This window comes from Propithecus coquereli, unplaced genomic scaffold (assembly GCF_000956105.1).
Source record: "Propithecus coquereli isolate 6110/MARCELLA unplaced genomic scaffold, Pcoq_1.0 Scaffold51, whole genome shotgun sequence".
Lineage (NCBI taxonomy): Eukaryota > Metazoa > Chordata > Mammalia > Primates > Indriidae > Propithecus > Propithecus coquereli.
In genome coordinates, this window is record NW_012150952.1 from 4671205 (window position 1) to 4695291 (window position 24087).

Here is a 24087-nt window from a genome sequence, read left to right on the forward strand (position 1 = left end):
TGAAAGTTCTGCTGCTATATGCCTGTATTGTCTTCTTCATCTTTCCTCTATCCCATGCAGTGAGTAAACCCTTGAGGAGTAAAATCCCAGCTGGCTCAGGAAGTTCATAAAAGGAATATATATGAGTGCTGAATCTTGCCCCCACCCCCATTGTGGTTACTAATAGGACAAGAAAGAACCAAGGATAAAATCAAGAACTGGTACCTTAGGAAATAAGTGTGGGTTAGTCTTCATATACACAGAGTCTAATTTCCCCTTTATATTCAGGAGGATTGTCTTTTTAAGTCCCTTGCCCCTTAATACTTAAGCCAAGGTGGCCTCTCCTAAAGGTCCCCACTATTCCCTAAGAGCTGACAATGGTGCCATGGTAGGGACTTGTCATAGGTGATTTATTCCTCACATCAATTCCACAAGGAACCACTAAAGTCAGCTAAGAAGCTACATTGCTGAGATTCACCTTGGGATCTGTTTGATCCCAAAATCCTATGCCACAGTGTCCTCCCAAAGCACTTTAATGAAGAGAACAATGCATTGGCTACCAGCAGCAATGCCCACTATAGAAGTTTAGAAGATAAGCAAAAATGTGCTTCTATCTCATTAACTACTATTGTGATTTGTCTCTATGTCACAGATACAAAGTATCACAATAGACAACTGGCTCTATAGCAAATGCCAGCTCAAAGTTTAATATATGTGATGTGTGACTCAGGCATGAAGTTAGACCACATGGAAAGGTATACAGACTCGTTGTGAGGTATTATTCCTTTCACTCTGATGTAGTACGAAGGACTTACGACCAAAACCATAGTCAGAGAACAAAAACAGTAACTGTTTATGAACCAGTCCATGAATATTCATTCTAATCACTGTAATCAATTAGCAGTATGCACAGCAAGAATAACACGAAAACAGATTGCAGAACTGAATAAATCATCATTTATAAATGACATAACTAAAGACAATGTATTTTCCTTTCTGGATTAAAATTCATTTTATGATCTGTATTAGAATAAATAATAAGGAAAAAATACAAGAAAGGCAAAATTTTGACCTTTGTGTCTGTTCCTACAAATATTGGTCAAGATAAGTATTACTTATATTATTTAATTATACAATTTTGGTACTCATTATTTTGTTTGCTTGAGACTGAAAGACAAAAACATGAGTTTACCAAAATTCCTAATGTTTTATACAACGCAGTTGGCTTTTAAAAAATAGGGTTTAATAAATTTTCTGGTTATTTTCTAAATTTATCATTCATAATATATCAAGTGATATAATATGTTTTGGTAATTTAAATTATAAGTGTGATGTCTCAACTAATTGTTACCAGAAAACAAAATGTTAATCAAGATCAAAAGTGTCTAGAAACAAACTAAATGAGAACTATCAAAGAGGTAACCATACTTAAATGAATTTAGTACTGATTAAAAGTTTCTTACAATCAATGTCAGACATTTGTTATATATTTTTCGGAACTGTTTTAAGTCATTCATCACTTCATTCTTCTAAATTTTTGACACCTTTAATGAAAGAAATATAAATACTGGAAGTATGGAAAAAACACAGATGGGATACTCAACAAACTATATGCTCATGCTATGCACGTGTGGGCAGGCGCACAAAAGCACAGGTCCCACTCCAGACTTAAAATGGCTGAGTCGCAGGATGTTGTTGCTTGGTGACCAAACAGTATCTCCCCGATCACAGAGCAATCTAAACATCAGCGACAGATATGTCCTCTCAGCTTTGGACCTGGCCAAGACAAGTATCAAAGGGCATGTTTATCTTTTCCAGTAGTCAACATCTTTAAGTCAGCTGTCACTTGCTTGATTTTATCATCAGTTAAGTTTAGGCTTTAGCGGGGGAGAGTATTTGCAAATCTACACCTCTTCTTTGGGGAAAATAAGATGTAGAAGCTTCTTTGAGACTGAACGATAGTCTTGTTTCCATTAAGTCTATGTAGTGTGCCTACCGCGTTCTAGTATAGCCTCCCAGGTGCGATCAGTCTCTCTTTCTTTCATTAAACTAGAACAGTTAATTAGCCTCAGCCTGTCCTCTCCCCTTTTCTCTTTCCCCTTTCGTAGTAGTAATGACGTCTAATTATTAGCAGCAGTGGGTTACTGCAACATCAAGAGCAAAGCATCTCTCACTGACAGCAAAGCCAGCTGAGAACCCTTAAACCTCAAGTAGCTTAGGATGATTCTTAGTCTACTTGAAAATACCATTCAAATACAGTATTTTATTTTGATCAATATATGACTTTGAATTAAAAGAAAATATATTTTTTGTCTTCTTGGTGATTTTACTCCCACCATTATAAAGAAAAATCAACATATGTTTAAGAAAAGAACAATTCAAAATATGGGAAAACACATGATAAAAGGGGACCTTTTATTTATTTTTTAACTCATTGAAATGATGATTGGCTGTCTCTCAGAGAAGGAGGAGCCTATAATTCTATGTCAGGAGCAGTATAAAAATTTCATAAAGAGCAATAAAAGAGTTCATAAATTAAAAACCTCTTCAATATTTCAAAACAGGCTTGAATGAAAAGCAGAGCTCTTAACTACATGGAAACCATTATCTAAGAATATCACCTGATGAATTAGATCGCCCATAAATAGTTGGTATTTTTCCTGAAAAGAGGAACACGTTTTATTTTATTATTACCCTCGGAGTTGTCACTCTATATTAGAAGTCTTAGCAGTAATTCTTTAACAACTCTGCAATAATTTTTGACTGAAAATAGGGGTCTCTGAGCATATGAATACTAGTTTGAATAACTGGAATTCATGATTATCTTAGTACCTCTGAAACTGTTACAGAATTTATTTAGAGTTTTTAATTAATGTTTTAAAAGGACACATGCATTAATGCACATATTGGATGTAGCTAAACCCATACAAGTATAAACTCATTGTACCAATACACAAGTGAATCTGACAATGAAACAGAGGAACTTAAGTTTAACATAAGAGGGGCGAAAAACAAACTTCCCAGTTAGCAATGTTTCTTTAAAACACATACAATATTATTAAAGTATACTTTAAGTAAATATATCTTAAATGATTATTTCATTCATTCCGTTAACTTAGTACTGCCCAGAGGAAAATAAGTTCTTATGTTTTGAATTCTAATCTAACAATAAATTAATTTTTACATCAGCTTCATAATGTTACTCCCAATACAAATGACTCAAAGCACTTCATTCTCTACAACAGACTTCTGGCTCATCCAGATGTAAATAAATCTCAGTTCTAATTCATGCCGATCTAGTCCTCATTATTTAGTAAAGCCAGACAATAATCTCACCATTGTCTTTAGCAGTGCCACATGTTAAAGGAATAAGGCTACGTTTATACATCTACCTCCTAGGAACCTAACAATAGTACATTAAAGAAAAAACAACAGAACTTTTTTCATGTGTTTCCATTTCACCTTTATTTCCATTTCCCACTTTCTATATAAATTCCAAAAGAAATATACAACCTTCAAACAACAATTTCTAATTAATCTCAGGAAACCATAAACTGATTCCCAAACCTGAGTCCTCTAAACAATGCTCTGAAAAAACAAACAACAAAAAACCTTTCATGCACATATTTCCAATTTAATATACTTCCATTAGAGATAGAATAGCTTTCAAGACGTCTCCTTTCTAAGCATCCTCCAGGATATTGCATGGGGAAACAGTTGCCAGTAGGAGAGGAAGAGAAAGGAGCAAATGCTCAAGAAACCCAAAGCGAGGCAAAAAATACAAAGGATGCCAGATAGCCTCCCCCACCCCTACTCCAGGCGAGTACCCACCGTAGCATGATGCAGAAAGGTCTTATACATCTGATCTGCAATCCTACTTGTAGCCCACAGTTCCCATCTTCTTGTAAAGAAAATCGACGCTGCTGCCGCTCCCCAGCCCCACGGGCGTCTGCAGTGTGAAGCTGAGATATACTGGGCTCTCACTGCCAGTACCTCGCAGCGCCTGGGCTAGAGCGCTGTGGCCATGAGCCTAGCGCAACCCCAGAAAGAGGAACACACACACACCATTTGATCGCGCCCAAACCCATCTCTCTTTGTTGTTCATCTTCTAGCTGCAGCTTTATTTGTGGAAGCGGGGAGTGAGGAAGGGAAAGAGGGGCGGGGGGGAGGAATCTCCAGGACCTTATCTACAATCTAAATAGTCGTTGGCAAAGGTCTGTGGGAGCGATCAAGGCATTCGAACTGCCCCGCGTCTCCTGGGCGGCGGTCTAACAATAAAACCTGAGAGTGTCCTGGGGAAAACCCCACGTCCCCCGCTAGCGCCACATTCGGGCTGTATGCCAATAAGGAGACACTGTAGACTATCAATCGATCAGAATCGCCTGTTATCGGAGCGTGCGACTGGGGTTCTAGCCTGGCCTTTATGCGCGGTGGTGGCGGTGGGACACGCGCCAGGCGCCCAGTGAAGGACGTGGGACAATGGCCCGGCCCGAGGACGTCGGACGCCGCCCGACCGGGGGAAAGAAGCTCCAGCAGCAGGTCCGGGAGCCGGCAGGCGGGGAGGGCGGTCAGCTCGGGATGTGCGCTGCCGCTTTAAAATAAAGGACCACAAAGACTCCACGGCGGGGAAAACGCGCCTGGCTAATGCGAGTGGGGACGACTTGGGGAGGGGGTTGAGGGAGGTGGGGGCCACACGAGCCAACGGTGGCTCTCGGCTCCCCCCTCTCCCCCCTCCTCCCGCCCCGCCGGGCTGCTCCCGCAGACAAATAACAGAGGAAGGCGAGTCACTCACCGTGGTCTTGACAGGCACGTAGAGCACTTGCTTGGCGCCGCCGCCTCCCCCGCGGACCTCGTCCGGCTGGCCCAGCTGGAAGCCCTTCGATTTGACCCAGAATTTAAATTTGGCGTTGTCCGTGGAGCTCGACTCGGAGCCATTGAGGAGCTGGACGATCCGCTCGTATTTTTTACGGGTCACCGTCTTGGTCTTGCCTGAGTCCCCGTAAGTCCTGAGGCACCAGTCCTGGAACTGGCGGTACATGTCGCGCTCGCTCTCCATGGTCCCTGCGCCCGGCCGCTGGCCGGATGCTCCCACCGCACTTCGCACCTGTTCACCCCGGGCTCATGAAAAACGCAGCCCCGGCCACGATGCAGGGGCGCGAGGTCCCGGCCGCCGCCGCAGGAGGCTGCCTCGGGTGGGGGAGGAAAGGGGAGAGCGGGGAGGAGGGTCCGTCCGGTTGGGCACCAGCAATCAATGCCCTGTGCTACCAAGTCTGGTTCATTCGTAATTGCAGCGGATGTCTAGGACGCTTTTTTCGTCCTCTTAGTGGTAGGTCTCTTTAATACTGTGTGACCAGGACCATCCCAACAGCATCTGGCCCAGAGGAGCTAGGTTTTGAATAATTAAAATCCCATTCCTTGGTTTATTAAAATTCCTAATATTGAATTGGGTTGGTCCCTCGACGCCTCGCCCCCAGGCTGCGTCCGGGGCAGGGCAGGTGGAGCGCAGCGCCGCCTCCCCGCGCGCGCCCCAGAAGCTTCCCCAGGCGCTGGCCCCGTGGTCCAGAAGCGAGGGCTGTGCCTCTCCCGAAAGCAGCCGCTGGCCGAGCGCCTGTAAGCCCCGAAGGGCACTCGGGGCCCGGGGCTCGCCTTCCTCCTGGGTCCTGCTCTGCTTCGGCCTTTCCTGCGACGGGCGTTCTGGGACTAGAAAGAGAGAAAGTTCTTACCTGTCATGTTTTTAAGCCTATCAAATCCTGTTTTCAGGATTTTTTTTTAAAAAAAACGGTTTAAAATGTCATTTCTTCGGATGCCTTTGGAATAAATTTCAGCCCCTCATGTAGGTCCCCGGAGTTAAGTGCTGGAAATTAGCAAAGCATTCATGGAGATTTGGCCATAGTTCTACAGGATAAACTGTACTACCCCAGACAGACATCCGCTCCAGGGGGACGTGGGTAAACGAAGGCAGGCCGCTGGCTGCGGGTCTCCCGGATAATAATGGGGTCCCCAGACAGGACTCCTCTGGTTTCTGCTGAACTGGGTACAAGCCATAGAAGTAAGTTTATAATACAGATGCTTGAAACCCTTTGAGTGAAATTGAAATATGTAGAGAGATCATTTTCCCCTTGCTTGGACACAGTTTGCAGTTCACACGGGAGGTTTCGGTTGTCTATTTTCCCCCTGCCACGTCATGGACACCCCCTCCACTGCTCAGAGTAGCCAAATATGAGTTCCTCTGGACGATTTTTTCCAAGCAAATGAAGTCAGCAGTTGCTCCATTCAGGACTTCCATCCGTCTGTTCCAGAGCTGGAAATAGGGGAGTTCCCATCCTCCTCGCGCAGCGGCCGCGGCCGCTCCTCTTTATTCTACTCTCCGCCGAGGCCCGCGCCCGTCCCGGGGAGCGGCTGTGCCAGGAAGGCTGCCCGACCTGTGCCCGGCGCCTGGTCCGCGTCGCAGCCCACCTTCTCCCCTCGTCGTCGTCTCCCGGACGAAAGCCCCGAATGGGAACACCGGGTGTTTGTGCCCACCGCGCCGCAGCTGGTCCCGGCACTTGCAAAATGGTCAGTGGCTCCTGCTCGGCCAGGCTGAGTGTGTGCGCGTGTGTGGGAGCGAGGGTGCGCGGGGCGCCGGGGGTGCGCTGTGTGTGCGCGCGTCTCCGGGAAGGTCTCGCGGCGGCTGGAGCCGGGACTGACAGCCCGGGCGGAGCGCAAGCTGCTCCACACACTAAACCTCTCGCCTCTCCCCTCACCCCCACCCCTCCCACTTCCCTCTCCTCCCCCCTCCCCTCCCCGGCCCCTTCCAAGCTCTCTGATTGGCCAATGGGACAAAAGTTTCTGTGGAGACGGCTGGGCGCTGACGTCACGGGCAGAATTGTCCCATTTAGGGATCCCGGGGGCAGTGCGCATGCTGCAGGCTGCAGGTTAGAGGCAGGAGGAGGTAGCAGCGGGCCCGCCGGCAGCCAGGTGGCGGAAAGGAGCACGCAGCATCCAGGTGGGGGGACGACTCCAGCAGGGTTTCCATGGAGATTCCTCTGGGTCTAGCCTAAAAACAGCAGATCAGCTGACACCATTAGCTCAGGACCTAATTACTGCTTATTGGAGCAACAAATGAGGGAGAGGGCCAGCTGCAAAGGAAGAGTTTTTATTCCCCCTCCCTCACCATCTCCTCCTTTCTCCCCTCTCTCCATCTCTCTTGAGTCCCGGTGAATTTTCATTAACTTACAAGCTTCCTGCAACAACAGCTCTCCTTCTCCAGAGGCCACCCTGACTGCTTTTATTCTTTTTATTTCCTTCTTTTGTATCAAAAAAATGCTAAAATATATCAGTTGTCCTGAGTCCTTGAATTTTTGTCCGATAAATATTAGACCATACAGCTCAGAGAAGCCACTGTCCAATACAAGTCACAAGTGAATTTAATACAAGCGGCAGGGGAGGAAGGAAACATCACTTTCAATTTATTGAATTAGGTATTTATCTTTAGGCCTTTCACATTTTAAAAAAAGTCTCACTGTTTTAAATACATTAATATTTGGAACAAGCAATTGGACAGAAGACTATTTTGAATCACCCTTCTAAGTGTGGTGTACCGCACAGGAACAACTCTGTTGAAAGTTTCTCCTGTGGCATCAAAGATAGGTTTAGCTGTATGTTGGTTATGTGTTTCGTAGAAGTTTCTGGAAGGATGGTCCTGGAGTAGTCATTCATTCAAGAATAAGCTGGTTCTATAGAGTTCACTTTCTGTTCTGGTTATAACTTAATTCACAATTATAGGATTCTTTTTCTGTAGCTCTTTCATTTGAAAAGTGATCCCATCTCCTCTAAGCCTCATTTAAGTACTTTCAGCCCCTCAAAGTCTTGCTTCCTTGACCACTCGAGTTAAAATAATCTGTCTCTCCTCTAAACTACTCTGGATAGTGTCTTGCAAACATTTTTTTGAACCCTGTCTCACAGTAAGGTATACACTTCGTATTGACATACAGAGCATACATACATCTCCAAATATTTTATGATAACATATATCACCCGCAGTACACACTGATATTTTTCCTATTATCTCCTATTTATTTTATTATTATTACTTGGTATAGTCCCAACTTATTACATTTATTTATGACCCAGGAAAGGATGACTGGCAATCTATAGTTTGAAAAATATTATTTTAGATCATAAGAACTGCACCATTCCTTATAGTAATATTTATATTTTCATGTGAGTATATTTCATTGTTCAAATAAAATTTTGATTTGGAAGACCCTTAAGAGTTTATATTTTCTTGTTTTGTAAGTTAACTTTAGCACATTGAACAATACACACAGTAAGTGATTAATAAATATATATGTATTGAGTTAGTAAATTAATGAAGGAAGGAGAATAAAAGGAAGTGATGAAGAGAAGAAGCAGGCAGGCATAATCCTTGCCCATCCCTGTTGGCTTTTCCTGGTTGGTGTTTGGATGAAGTTGGTCCCAACTTAAGGAAATGCCAGGGCCTCATCACACATATGTGTATTCATTATATTTATCACTATTATTGATACTCATGTATGGACATTAGAACACACCAGACAAAATATTTAGAATACAAGCAAATATGCCATCAACCCACATTTGTGTTAATGAGATTGGGATATACAAGCAAAAAAAAAAAAAAGTCAAAAGTTAAAATAGATCATGTAAGATGAATTCTTTTTAAAAGGAAGAGGCAAATGATTAACTATCGAAAGAATATTCACATTGGAATAGAGGAATAGAGAGTCCTACAATTTTAAGGGTCAAAATTTTCAGAGCCCTGTAGATTCTCTTGTATCTAGTGGAACCTAAAGTGTGATCTGCTCTGTACTTGTACTCGTTATTAATTGTGCTAAGTCAACACCTTTTACCATATCTCGTTCACCTGAGGGGGTAAACACCTGACAAAATCTAAAATCTACTTCAGGAACTCATTCTGGACCCATTCCCTCCATTCCTTTTAAGCTCTCTAGAGTCAGGTCTGCCCAGCTCCACCTCGGGGGTCATACAGAGCTTCTTTTTCAGCCATATGATTCATGTTAACAGGCTGCCTGGAATTTAACTTGGCATTTCCCCAAGACACTTTCTTCAGAATTGGCTCTCAACAGAGCATATCTCTCCAAAAAGTGTTCTTCACCCCACATCTGAATACTAGACCTCAACTTGGGCCCAGAGTCCTGCCTGCCTGCGTAGACAGAGAAATAAAGAAGGAGAAGAAGTCAGAATAGTTACATTGAAAACAATCTTTTAATTAAAATAATCCAAAATGTAAGCAATAATCCATATGATTTTGTTATGAAAGTAAAAATAATTTCTTTCAACCTCGTGATCACTTTGTATGTGTATATGACATTTTAAAAAATCTGGAAAACCTTGTGTCTTAGTATCAATCACAAATGTTCATGCAACACTATGGATCATCAGTAAAATGTTACAATGCAAATAATATAGAATCTATTGTCATAAAATCAGGGTTCAAAGAATAAATAAGCTTTCATTCATCCATTCAAATAATCATGACTTTCATTCAACAAATATTAACAACAGACATATGTACATGGTCCACATCTCATGGAACATAAATTCTTCTAAGGAAGACAGACAATAAATCAAAAACTAAATAATTAGAGCATGAGGTGAGTGCTATGAGAAAAAAAAAAAATGTGCTACAAGAGAAAACAATGACAAGGTAGAAGGACTTGGTGAGCTTAGGGAAGATCTCCCTGAGTAGGTAACATTTATCACAAGACCTGAAGATGCAAAGGAGTCAACCATATGAAGCCAGGAAGGGGCACCATAGGCAAAGCAAAAAGGTCCTAAAGCAAAAGAGATCTTGGCATATTTGAGGAATAGAAGGAAGACAAGTGCAACTGGACCTTATTGAACTGGGAAGAGAATGATAGAATATGAAATCTAAGTAGGCTTCTACAGCCAGATCTTGTAGGGCAGTGCTTGCCATGATAAGTGCTTGTATTTTATTACTGGTCCAGTGGAAAACCAGTAAAGATCTAAAGCAGGGTAATCATATGCATGGTATTAATTTTTCTAAGTATCATGGGCCACTTTGAGGAGAAAGGATTGAAAGAGGACAAGCATGGAAGCGGGAATACCACTTAGGAAACCTGAAGTCATTGTAATAGCTCAGATGAAATACTATGGTGATATATTAGAGTGGTAACAGAGGAGGTAGAGGGAGAGAAGTGATGGATTGAAGATAGATTTTAATGATATAATAGGACTTGCTGATTACAGTGGACTGAATATGCCCCAAACTTCATATGTTGAAATCCTAACCCCCAAGTCGATGGTATCAAGAAGTGAGGCCTTTGGGAAGTGATTAGGTCATGAAGTCTGAACCTTCATGAATGAAATTAGTGCCTTTATAAAAGAGGCCTCATAGAGCTCCTTTTCCCCTTCCACCATGTGAGGACTCGGTGAAAAGATGACCATCTATGAAAGGGGGTATCACCAGACACTAAATATGCCAGCATGTTAATATTGGACTTGCCAGTGTCCAGAACTGTAAGAAATAAATTTCTGTTCTTTATAAGTTACCCAGTCTATGGTATTTTGTTATAGCAGCCTCAAAGAACTAATACAATGATGGATTGAATGTAGCAGATGAGAGAAAGAATTGAGCCAAGGATGGCTACATGATTTCTGGCTTTAGTAGTGAGGCTAGTGAAGCCATTGACTTAGAGAGGAAAGTTTGAGGGAGGAACAGATTGGGAGTTGGAGGCTGAGGGAGGAGCAGAAGCAAGTTGGGGTGGAGAGGCAGGAAGAAAGAATTTAATTTCAGAGAAGTTAAATTTGAAATACCAGGAGAGTTGTTCATGTAGGAATTGAATATAGAAGCTTGAACTACGGAGAAAAGTCTGGGCTGGAGATATAAATACAGGGAATTTAAAGCCATAGGAATGAATGACATCACCTCTATCCACATTTCCCACAAAAAAGGGAAAGCATCCATCTTTTGATATTGATTTTATATACACTAATACCCTATGATTAAAATAGAATGTCATGTACTGAGCAGCAGACGTTGCCTTCTTTCAGTATAATACTGGTAGTAGAAAAAGCCTGAGAAAAATAGCAAAGCAATTTGGATCAATCCTTGCCTAGACCTAAACTGTTAGTGAGTTCCAAATTTTACATGGTCTTAAAATCATTTAAAACTTGGAAAAAGTAAAAGCTTTGGATAGACCTATTCTAGATTAGATCAGGACCTGGAGGCATGCCAAAATAGGAATCTAAAATTTGAGGACTGCCTGTGAGCAAATCTGCCATTGAAGGGATTGAATAAAGACTTCATCTACTGGGTTGAGTCAGTAAGAGAATTTGAGCTTTTAGCTCGACTAGAAATTATGATGGATAGCACTTGTTACTTTGAAACCCGAGGTTCTGAACATCATTACGCATTCAGCTGTTTAACAGTCTATTACCTCCCTTTCCAAGGAAAAGGAAGGTGTAGAGGAAACAAATGACCAACTCAGTCAGCAACTTGATTATCATATAACTTGTTGAGTTCTCAAAATGACACAATTAACAAAGTTAAAGCAGAAATGTCCTCTTATGCAGAGAGAGAAATTTGGGACTATGTAAAAATTGTCACGAATCTTTTTTTATTGGTTGACTTCCACTGTGTTGACTCTTCTCCCAAATAATTTTGAAAAGAGCCTATCTTTAGTATCCATTGGTTGAGAAAAGAAATGCTTTTGAGAGACTTTAAATATTAATACTATTCTGATCTTTATGGCTGCCATTACTAAAACACAGAGAAACATATATTTTTATTTGTAAACTATAATATTAGCATCTTTATTTCACTTTCTAACCCAAAAGAAAAGATTAGAAATTTTATGTTTGTTGTTTGGCCCCAAATGGACTGATATTTATGTTTGGTAAAACCATTATTAAATATTATGCATTGGTCAAAATTTAATTTTCATGATTACCTAAGTGTACAAACTAAAAACAAATTAGATTCGATAATCTAGTTGATTTGCTAAATTTCTCTTTAATATCTGCTTTTTAACATGTCTGTATGAGCAAGTCCATGGTACAGCCAGTTCCTGGATTTTGACAGCCGCATATGGATTCATTCAACATTCCTCTACCCGACATTTTCATCTAGCTGCTATAACTATGATAAAGTCCAAAGTTAACAGTCTGGTGTTCATGTCCCTTGTAACAGAGAAGAAAATACATTTTTTCTGGCCCCAAATATTGCTTTATTTCCCACTAGCCATATGGCTTATCTTTTCTTCCAAAATATATGTCTTAAAACAGTAATCCACATATTCATCCTCAACTCAGTGGACAGCACTATTATAGAATTTTTAGATTATTTTTGGAATAGTTATTTTGTCACAGAAAATAAAAACTCTTTGGGGAAGAGGCAGCAGCATACCTCTGCCCAACTGCCATTATATTTTTCCATATTACCAGTTTTTACTCTAATTTCTGTTGAGTGAACCAATTCATATCTTACCATCATCACCTAGCCCTTGTATCTTATAATACATGATTAATCATTTTAGGACATTTGTTTAACTTGCAGGAAAAAAAGTGAGGAGAATGGCACACAAAGATTTCTTGGCTGAAACAACAGATTCTAGAAATAGTTTTAACAGGGGAGCCATCTGAGCTTAAATATCAGAATCTATAAAATAGCGGTAACAGTGCTAACTTTGAAATAAGGGAAGCTGTAGGAATAACTGCCCCTAGTTTCTCTGGGATCATACTAATAAGATTGAAGAGCAAGGCAGAAAAAAATAATTTCAATTTCCTTTTTCTTTTCTCTTCTAAAACAAACATCTACCAAATCTTTAGGAAAGTCTTTAATTGGGCTTCTTGATCAAAAAGCAGAGTAAGCATTTAGAGGTTCCAAAATTTTAGGTTCTTGTTATAGTTTATATTGAATTTTGGAAATGAAAGCTAACTTAAAAAAAGACAAAACTAAATGTTCACGTTAAATGCAAAAATACCTCTCAGGCAATTCAATATCAAATATCCACTTTCCTGATTGTGCTACCTTGGTAAAGCAGAGTACCAGCATGGGGAGGACACACTTTCATTTGTCTTAATACAATCTTAATTTTGGAATGAACTGATCTTAAAAGCAGAGTTTTGCACATTTGTGCATGAGACGCAAATTGTCTAAAATATTGTACAGCACAATTTGCTAACAACCTCATTAGGTACAATGAAGCTATGAACCAATCAAATACTTGAGTCATTTTAGCCATTAATTTATAACTTAGTGTGATGATTGGAACCCCACATGGAAGAGGAAGATGGAACAGCTCCTAGAGGATTAGTGGTGGAGAATGAGTTGTGAAGACAGCTATGTTTCAGAGAATATTTATGTGTGCATGTAGAAAAACAAGTACGAATGAACCTTGAAATAGCAACAGTCCTTGAAAACTCAAGATTTCTTTGACTCAAAATCATCTGAACTTAACATTTTGTTGGAGCATTAAATTTACTAACCAAAAGTAAACTGAAGTGATTTCATGCCTTACCTTTTAAAATATTATTTCAAAATATTCATATGACCATTATTTTCTAAAATAGAAAACTATGTGATTTATGAAAATCAGTTAAGAAATATGTAGTGATGATATTGGCACACTTTCCTCTTAACACTGCTTAAGTAAGAGGCATAGTATTGGTTTATACATTTTAAGAATCAAATTAATATGGATTTCTGCTTCTAATGCTGTGTTTGACTGGAGACTCTAAGAGGCTCTTCTGCTAGAAAAATAGCTCAGTGCTTCACAACGCTTAGCTTTGATGCATGACAGAGATCACAGGACACTCCCCCCAAAAAAGTCATCTGAAAACTCATCAGTGAGAAGTCAACATACTCAAGGGGTTAGATTATCCTATACGCAAAGTCAGTATCTACATTACAGTAGGAAGAATGAATGTTAGACCATCAGCACAGTGCTGGAGCTGTGCCTGAAACTCCTGTGTTAAACCAGAGACCCTTGATGGGTGCTAATGTAGTCATGAGATTGGCCTTGCCACCTAGCTTCTGGTAAAAAGCAGTTTACATTCCCTATAGAGGAAAACACCCACAATTTGAGTAATCAGGTTTGTTTCAGATTAAGATCAACCAAACGTGAGCATATAATCAGAGATGTTTAAACACAAGAAAATGAACTATCACGTGTACAAGCTAGCACAAATAGCAAGACCAGAACTAAACCCCTAAGGATTTTTTTCAAAAACAGTCAAAACCAGCAGAAATCAGGATAGTGGTTACTTTGTTGGTAGTGGCTAGTAAAGGACACTAAAAGTGTTTTTTAAACATAGTAACGTTCTGTTTCCTAATCTAGGTACTAAGGACACAGGCAGTTTACTTTGTGAAAATTCATTGAGCTATATACTTAGTACACTTTTCTCCATGTACAGTCATACATGGCATAATAACATTTCGGTTAACAACAGATCACATATATGATGATGGTCTCATAAGCGTATAATACCATATTGTTACTATAACTTTTCTATGTTTAGATATGTTTAGATATGTAGATTCTTACCATTATGTTACAGTTGCCTACAGTATTCAGCACAGTAACATGCTGTATAGGTTTGTAGTCTAGAAGCAATAGGCTATATCATACTACCTATGTGTGTTGTAAGCTATACCAGCTAGGTTTGTGTAAATACACTCTATGATGTTAGCACAATGACAAAATCACCTAATGATGCATTTCTTAGGACATATCCCTGTCATTAAATAACATGTGACTGTACATTAATCTTTAATTTTAAAAATTACTTTAAAAAAGCAATAAACATGGAAAATCTAGAGCAATCATTAACAATATTTTAAAAGTGTAATTGATATAGTAAAAGTGGATGTAAAATGGAACCATAGAAAATACATAATTAAAACCAGAGAAGGCATAAAAAGGGAGAAAAGAAACAATAAATATAACAACAATAAAACGATAAGATCCAAACATGAAAGATATTGATCTAATGACATCGTTCCAATCACTTTAAATGAATGGTGTAACTATACCAATTAAAAGACAGAGATTGTCAGAGTGGATAAAAATATAAGATCCAACTCTACATTTTCTATAAGAAACTCATTTTAAATATAAGGATTCATGTAGATTAAAAGTTAAGGGATAGAAAAATTATATCATGTTAAGGTAATCAAAAGAAAGCTGAATTATATAATTTCAAACAAGAACAAAGATTATCAGGGATAAAGAGGGGCATGTATAATGATAGAATTAATTTTCCAAGAAAACAATCCTTAATATACCAAGATATACCACATTCTGGGCGAAACAACAAAACTCACAAACTTAAAAGAATAGAAATTATACAAAGTATGTCCTCAGACCACATGAAATTAAATTAGAAATCAATAAGAGATAGCAGGAAAAATCCCCAAATTTTGGAGAGCAAACAAAATGCTTATAAAAAAGACACCTGAGTCAAAGAAGTCTTGAGAGAAATTTTTAAAATATTTTGAACTAAATGAAAATATATGTTACTAAACTTTGTGAGATGCAGCAAAAACAGTGTTTAGAGGGGAATTTATAACATTAAATGCTTATATTAGAAAAGAAGACCTAAAAGCAGTATACTAACTTTCCAGCTTAGGAAAGTAGGAAAGAAGAGCAAATTAAGCCTAAGGCAAGAAGAAAAAATATAATACAATATGAGAGTATACATCAATGAAATGAAATTGAAATAGGAAAGCAGTAAATAAAATCAGCAAAACCAAAAACTGTTACTTTTAAAAGACCAATAAAATAAAAAATAAAAATAAAAACCTAGCCAGACTAACCAAGAAATAAGAGAGAAGATACAAATTACCTGACTCAGAAATGAAAGACAGTTCATTATTAGTTATCCCATGGGCATTAAAAGGATGATAAGGGAACACTGAAAAATTCTAGGTTCACACATTTGAGAATTTAGTTAAAATGGACCAATTGCTTGAAAACAGGAAACTACCAAACTTCACACAAGGAAAAAATAGATAAGCTGAGAAGACCCATATATATTAAAGAATTTTAAATAATTAATAACCTGTCAAAAGATAAGACACCAGACCCAGATGGTTTTATTAATAAATTCTAATGAAGTCTAGCATTTAAGGAAAAAATAATTTTAATTCTCCACAGTCTCTTCTAGAAAATGGAAACAGAGGGAACACTTCCTAACTCATCCTGTGAGATCATCATCACCTTACTACCAAAATCAAGGAGATCTGAAGAAAGAAAAACTATAGACCAATATCTCTCATGAATATTAATGCAAATATACTCAACAAAATATTAGCATGTACAACAATATATACTAAAAAATACATCATGACCAAGTGGTATTTATTTCAGATATGGAAGACTAATTCAACATTTGAAGATCAGTCATTGTTACCCACCAATAAAGAGGTTAAAGAAGAAAAATCATGTGACCATTGACATTGACACAAATAAAGCAATTGACAAAATCCAACATCCATTCATGTTAGAAACTCTCATCTAATTAGGCATAAATGGAAACTTCTTCAACTTGATAAAAAGAAAAAGAAATCTACAAAACCCTAAAACTAACATCATACTTAATGGTGACACTGGATGCTTTTCAAGTAGGAAAGAAGGTAAGAATGTCCTGTCTTACCACTTCTATTTGATATTTTATTAGAAATCCTAGCTAGTACAATAACACAAGAAAAGAAAAAAGGTATACGAATTGGAAAGAAAGAAAACTATCATTATTCCCAGAGGACATGATTGTCTATATTGAAAACCATAAATAATCTACAAACCCAAATTCCTGGAAAAATAAGTGAGTATAGCACGGTTGTAGAATGCAAGTTCAAGATACAAAGTCAGTTACTTTCCTATATACTAGCATGAATAATTAGAATTTTAAATTTTAAAATACCATTTACAATAACAACAAAATAAAAATTCTCGTGTAGAAATCTAACAAAATATATAAACTCTGTATGCTGAAAGCTACAAAACTCTGATATAAGAAATCAAATAAGATTCAAATAAATGGAGCACTATCTCATTTTTATGGATTGAAAGACAATATTTTAACAATGTCAATTCTTTCCAAATTGATCTATAGATTCTGTGCAATTCCAATCAAAATCCCCACAAGCTATTTTTAAATATCAACAAGCTAATTCTAAAATTTGTAAGGAAAGTTAAAGGAACTAAAATAGTCAACACAATTTTGAAGAAGAACAAGCTTGGAGGACTTAACACTATCTGATTTTGAGACTTGTTGTAAAATGGTAATAATCAAGACAGCATGCTTTTGGTGAAAGAATAGACACATAAACCAATGGAACAGGACAGACAGCCCAGAATTAGACTCAAAAAATATATAACCAACTGATTTTTGCAAAGGTACAAAGACAATTCAATGGAGACAAGTGGTCTTTTCAAGCCATAGTGCTGGAACAATTAGATGTCCATATGCTTAAATCTGCCCCTAAACATAGACATCACCCACTCTACACAAAGGAACTCAACGTAGATCATAGACCTAAATGTAAAATGTAAAACTATAAAACTTCTAGGAGAAAAACCTATGTAAACTTGAGCATGGTGATGAATATATAGATACAACACCAAAAGCACCAACCTAGAAAGAAGAAAAGGTAGATAAATTGAACTCTAAGATTAAAATGATTAGGTTTCTAAATTTTTCATTTGTATTTTTTCATATTCATTATTTTTAATTGACAGGTAAAATTGTATGTACTTATCATGTAAAACATAATATTTTAAAATATATATAACCTACATAGTTATCATATTTTGTGGTGAGAGCACTTATCCACTCTTAGTATTTTTCAAGAAAATAATAATAGCTTTAGTAGTACCTCTCCTTTCTAATTAATCTCCAGTGTAAACAATAAATATCGCTACAGACAAGGACTATGAATGTAGTGTTTTTATTTGGAAAAGAATTTGGTGTTGTTTACTCCATAAATCTGTGTATAGAAGACCTTCACTGACCAGATTGGTGATTATTCAAATTCAAGACATTGATTCTCCTCTTTGTCCCAGGGCAAGTAATTTGAGAATTCAGAAGACTAAATTGTTTACTCAAATTGCCCATCTACTGATTGGTCTTTAGATAGAATTTAAGGGTGCATTTGTTTGTGGAAGAGAAGCAATAAGAATGCTTTGTTTCTGTTATGTCCAATTTTCTTAAAGATTATAATTATTTCTCTCCCAGTTCTTTCCCAACTAGAATACTTGGAACTTTTTAAACTGAAATTGTAAGTCAGTTGATAAAAAAATAAATAGCTTAGAAGAAATCAAAAAAATAATTTATAAGAGCTTAATTTTCTTATCCCAAGATGGTGAATTTTAATTTAAACCTGTGTGCTGCTCAATAAGTTATAAGGCACATTAACATATATTATCTTATTTAACTGTCTCAAAAACCAAAGGAAGTACAAACATAATGTTTTATACTTGTTCTGCAAATGAGATAATTACATATTTGAAAAAATATAAATCTAGGTTATGTATCAAGTAGCAGTAGGACTGAAGTCCCAGATAGAAATCCACAAGACATTTTATTTTTTGCAAAGCTGTAATACAATTATTCTAGTTCTTACAATATTTTAGAGAAATTATATTGTGTCATGAATTCTGTGCATTTATTCATTCTTCTTATTATTTCACACCAGAATTAAGCAAGCTTTATTGCCCTCTTTCATCTATTAGCATCATACGAATCAAAGTAAGGCTCTTTTGTTTTAGGATTAAGATTCTGATATCTAAAAAATTAAATGAACAACTTGGCTACAAAAAATATTCTGAGGGCTTATTCCATGCTAATTCCTGTGTAAGATTCTGGTGATAAAAACTTGAATAAAATATAATCCCCTACTTTGATGAACATAAGTCTAGTGGAAGAAACAGAGTTGTACACAACTAATTTCATTAAAATGTGTGAAGTGCAATGATAGAAGCATGTGTTATAATAGCACAGAGGAAAGACACATAGTGGTGTGGATAGGTGGCCAAAAAGTATCCCATGATGACAATGTGTGAAAGTGTGTTGTACGTATACTTCTGGAGTCTGTGCAGCATAAACAGCTTCAAATAGCCTGTGGAGTGTAAATAACCAAAGTGGTTATTTAGTTATTTGAATAACCAAACTGGGAAGGGGATTCCGCCCCATCTAAACTGATGATTCTGTTTATCAGGATCCAGTATATGTTCTATGGAGAGACAGCCCAGGACAAAAATGAAAGCAGCAGTGTTTGACTATTGTGGTATATTTGGATAAGTTTGTCAGATATAGATATGGCTTTAATCTTAGACTGTTTGAAAATGTGCCAACTATTATACCCACCTATTAAGATGGGGAAATAAAGCATTAAAATTTTCCGAGTATATGAGTGGTGACATACATCTGAAAAGTGTCTCTTGTTGTCATTGTCTTAATAAACTTAAAAGCTTCTTTTGGAGAAGTTTCTCTTTTTTATTTATTGACTATCCCTCCCTGTATTCTCTGCATTGAATGACTGCAATATATGTTTTGTCTTTCATTCTGCAAAGGCTTGCAATAGGCCTCAAGTGAAAATACTACACAGTAGTAATGAGATGGGGATTTTCAGTGGAAGTCTTATAAAAGCAAATTTGATTTTGACTCAGGCATTGACCTTGCATCATGGTGCATTGGAATGACCTTTCTTCATCATGAAGAGAGTCTTTTTAAAATAGGTCAGACATAGAATATTGATTTTTATGTTTAATTTTGTTATGATGACCATGATAATATTGATTTTGAGGCGTTTTGTTTTTTCACTTTTACATGTCTACAATCTTCTCACACCTGTGTGTGGTTCTAGGATTCTTATGATGTGCAAAGACAACATAACCAGAATTTGTTTTTAAACAACTATATTGTAATGATGGTGAGCACTAGAAAGACAGCTACATTCTATCATTAGGAGAGCTGCACTTTACTACCTGGTGTAGTGATAAAGGTAATTTAGAAGATATCCTTAGTTAATTCTTTCATTCACAAAGCACAAAGCACTTTACTTCATAAAGCACCTTATTGGTTGCTTTCTAGCTTTGGCCATTGGGAGCCCTTGCAATTGGCTCCTATGTTCCTTTGACATACTTTATCATGGGTTTTTGCTTCAGTTTAGTTTTTTGGCCCTTACCTTCCGGCACTACAAAATTCTCCAGGCTCATCCTTTATATGTCCCATCTCAATCCAATAGTCAGCTCTTTCTTCAAAGAGCCCTTGTTCCTTCAATTTTATACTTCCTGAGCATTAGGTCTGCCCATTGCTACAAGGGTGTTATTCTAGACCCTCTCAGATGACAGAGCAGGGAAATATATATGTGTATATACTAACTTGCATATATACATACTTCTATAAATATTTCCATATGCAACCATCTGTGTCTACGTCAAATTAAAACATGAATTCATACTGATGTCTCCAATTCTAATCCATTGGTCATTCTAACTTTCTCCACTTGCTTATTTGTAAAATCCCATGCCAACAGTGAGAAATCTGTCTGCAACAACCTGACATCAATTTACATAATTATCCAATTTAAGTATACATGTATGTAAGTGCCACAGTTACTAACCCATGGAGATGGAAAATAAGTTTATCAATTGGATAGTTTATTTTGCTTCTAGTTTCATAGACTCCACTCATTTCACCTCTTTTACCTGAGTGAGATTGTATCATACATTTGTAATACTGTTAGTTTTTTTTCCATCATAGTCTGCATTCTATCTTGGGATCCCCTGACCTCTGAAATATTTTCTTGTTTAAATTTGCATGTTGAGATGTACTCTGTGTGGTAAATTTATATGTATTTTGACAAACGTATAGTTTCTTTATAGTATCACAGTGAATTTTCCTAAAAAATGAATTCCCTGTTCTTCACTTATTCAAACTTTGCCCACATGAAACACATTTTTGTCTTTCAAGGAATTGGGTTCATTTTAATTAAGTTATCAAATGTGTGAGCATAGATTTTTTTCATAGTGTTCCCTTGTAATCCTTTTAATGTCCATGGAATAAATAATAATAAACTGTCTTTCATTTCTAAATTTGTAATTTGTGTCTTATTTCTTTTTCTTGGTTAGTCTGGCTAAAGGTTTTGTTTGTGTGTGTGTGTGTGTGTGTGTGTGTGTGTGTGTGTGTGTGTGTGTGTGTGTGTGTTATCTTATTGCTCATTTCAAAGTACCAGCTTTTGGTTTTTCTGATTTTCTTGACAGTTTTCCTATTTATAATTTCATTAATTTCTGCTCTAATTTTGTATTAGGTTCTTTGTTCTTGCTTTGGGCTTAATTTTCTCTTTTCTTTTAGATTCCTAAAATGGAAAGTTATTTTAGATCTTCTTTTCTAATATATACATTTAATGCTATAAATTTCCCTCTAAGCACTGTTTTTGCTGCATTCTGAAAATTTTGGTAAGATGTACTTTCATTATCATTTCCTTTGAAATATTTTGAAATTTCTCTCAAGACTTCTTTGATCCAGGTGTTATTTATAAGTGTTTTGTTTGCTTTTCAAAATTTCGGAGTTTTTCCAGCTATATTTCTTTTATTGATTTTTAATTTAATTTCATGTAGTCTGAAACATACTTTGTATGATTTTTATACTTTTAAATTTGTAAAGTGCATTTTATTATCCAGAATGTCATCTATCTTGGTAAATGTTCCATGTGAGCTTGAAATGAATGTCTACATTGCTACCATTGGATGGAGTATTCTATAAATGTCAGTTAGATCCAGATGACTGATGGTGTTTTGCAGGTCATCTATATATATCCTTAGTGATTTCTGCCTGCTCTGTCAAATACTGAGAGAGGAATATTGAAGTATGCAACAATAATAGTGGACTTGTCTATTTTTCCTTCAATTAGAGATTGTTATGTTTTATTGGGGAATTGACCCATATATCATTATGCAGTGACCCTCTTTATCACTGATAAATTTCTTGTTATGGAGTCTGTTTTGTCCAAAATTAATATTAGTACTTCAGCTTTCTTTTTTTAGTGTCAACATAATGTATCTTTCATCATTCTTTTATTGTTAACCTATCTGAGTCTTCATATTTAAAGTCAGCTTGTTGTAGACAACATATAGTTGGGTCTTTTCTAACAACTTCTGTCTTTTGTTTGGTGTATTTGAACATTTACATATTTACTTACTTATTTATTTATGAGACAGGCTCTTACTCTGTTGCCCAGGCTGGAGTGCAGTGGCACAATAGCTCACTGTAACCTCAAACTCCTGAGCTCAAGGGATCCTCCTGCCTCAGCCTTTCAAGCAGATGGGACTACAAGCACATGCCACCACACTCAGCTAATTTTTCAAACTTTTGTAGAGACAGGGTCCCGCTATGTTGCCAGGCTGGTCTGAAACTCCTGTACTCAAGCAATCCTCCTGCCTAGGTCTCCCTGGGATTACAGACATAACCACCATGTCCAGCTGGACATTTACATTTAAAGTGATTAATGATATAATTCAATTAATATCTACCAGGTTTGGGTTTTCCATTCAGTGCATTTGGTTTTTATTTCTTCCTTCTTTCATTTTTTTTTTTTTTTTTGAGACAGAGTCTCACTCTGTTGCCCTGGCTAGAGTGAGTGCCGTGGCGTCTCCAAACATATATTACATATTGCAGAGAAAAACAGTTGCTTTTCTTTTGTTTGGAAAAGTAGCCCATTTAATTATGTGTGTGTTTAGCACCTTTAGTTGTCCAGATAATTTCTTTCTGTTTCTTTTTTTTTTTAGTAGAGACGGGGTCTCGCTCTTGCTCAGGCTGGTCTCGAACTCCTGAGCTCAAACAATCCACCCGCCTCGGCCTCCCAGAGTGCTAGGATTACAAGCATGCCTTCTTCTATTTTTAGTCGAGTTTTATATGATTCCATTTTATCACTTCTCTTCATGTACCAATTATTCTCCTTTTAATGCATTTTTAATGGCGACCCTAGAGTTTACAATATACTTTTTTTTACAAATCTAAGTCTACCTTAAAATAAGACTCTACGACCTCATGTATAATGCAGATATCTAGGTGCTTTATAATAGAATATTACCAGTTCTTTCCTCCCATCATTCATGACATAGCTGTCATTCATTTCATGCATTCATATGATATAATGTCTCAATTCATTGTTACTATTATTGCTTTAAACAATCATTATCTTTTAGGTCAATTAAGAACAAGACAAGGAAAATATTTTATTTTACCTTCATTTATTCCTTCTCTAACAGTGTCTTTCTTTATATAGACCTGAGTTTCTGACTTACATTTCCATGAAAAGTTGTTTTAATTTCTTGCAAGGAAATTCTACTGGTGATGAATTATCTCAGTTTTTGTGTATCTGAAAAAAATCTTTATTTGTCTTTTATTTTTGATTGACAGTTTAGTTGGATATAGAATTCTAGATTGCTGGATTTTTCTTTTCAACATTTAAAAAATTTTCTTCCACATTCGTGACTTCTGACAAGATATTTGCTATAATCCCTATCCTTGTTACTGTATAAATAAGATATATTTTTCACCCTCTAGCTTCTTTAAAGATATTCTTTCCCTCTTTGGTTTTCCGTAGTTCAAATATGATACGGTTAAGGTATGTGTGAGTTGTTTTTATTTTTTATTTGCTGTATTTATCCTGTTAATGTTCTCTGAGTTTCCTGTTTCCTGGATTTGTGGTTTGTCTCTTGTTCATTTTGAAAAATCCTTGGCCTTTGTTACTTCAGATATTTCTTTTGATTCATTATCTCTTTCTTATTCTGTATTGTCCCATAGTCCTTGAATGTTCTGTTCTGTTTCACCGTTCCTTCTTTTCTTCTTTTCTTTTCTTTTCTTTTTTCTTTTCTTTTCTTTTCTCCTTTTCTTCCTGTTCTCTTATTTTATTTTATTTTATTTTTGCATTTTACTTTGGAAAGTTTCTTTTGACATATTTGAAATCTCACTGATTCTTTTCTCAACATGTTTGGTTTACTTAAAACCCATGAAAAACCGTCATTTTTGATGCAACATTTTTGATTTCTAACATTTCCCTTTACTTCTTTCTTAGAGTTTCTGTCTCTCTGCTTACAT

General features: G+C 37.1%; 2 protein-coding genes across 2 annotated transcripts in view; both read right to left on the reverse strand.

The window, feature by feature from the left end:
* NOL4 (nucleolar protein 4) overlaps positions 1-5336 on the reverse strand; it is a 478468-nt gene extending 473132 nt beyond the window's left edge. Inside the window, exon 1 of the mRNA XM_012656576.1 lies at positions 4772-5336. Within this exon, the coding sequence (XP_012512030.1) occupies positions 4772-5035 (264 nt within the window). The 5' untranslated portion in view covers positions 5036-5336. The remainder of the gene's footprint in view (positions 1-4771) is intronic.
* A 464-nt stretch (positions 5337-5800) lies between these two features.
* The window catches only part of LOC105820150, a 45761-nt gene continuing 27474 nt past the window's right edge, over positions 5801-24087 (reverse strand). The window contains exons 2-4 of the mRNA XM_012656577.1: positions 6832-7010; positions 6436-6712; positions 5801-6004 (exon numbers count right to left, since the gene is read on the reverse strand). Coding sequence (XP_012512031.1) covers positions 5801-6004; positions 6436-6712; positions 6832-7010 — 660 coding nt within the window. The remainder of the gene's footprint in view (positions 6005-6435; positions 6713-6831; positions 7011-24087) is intronic.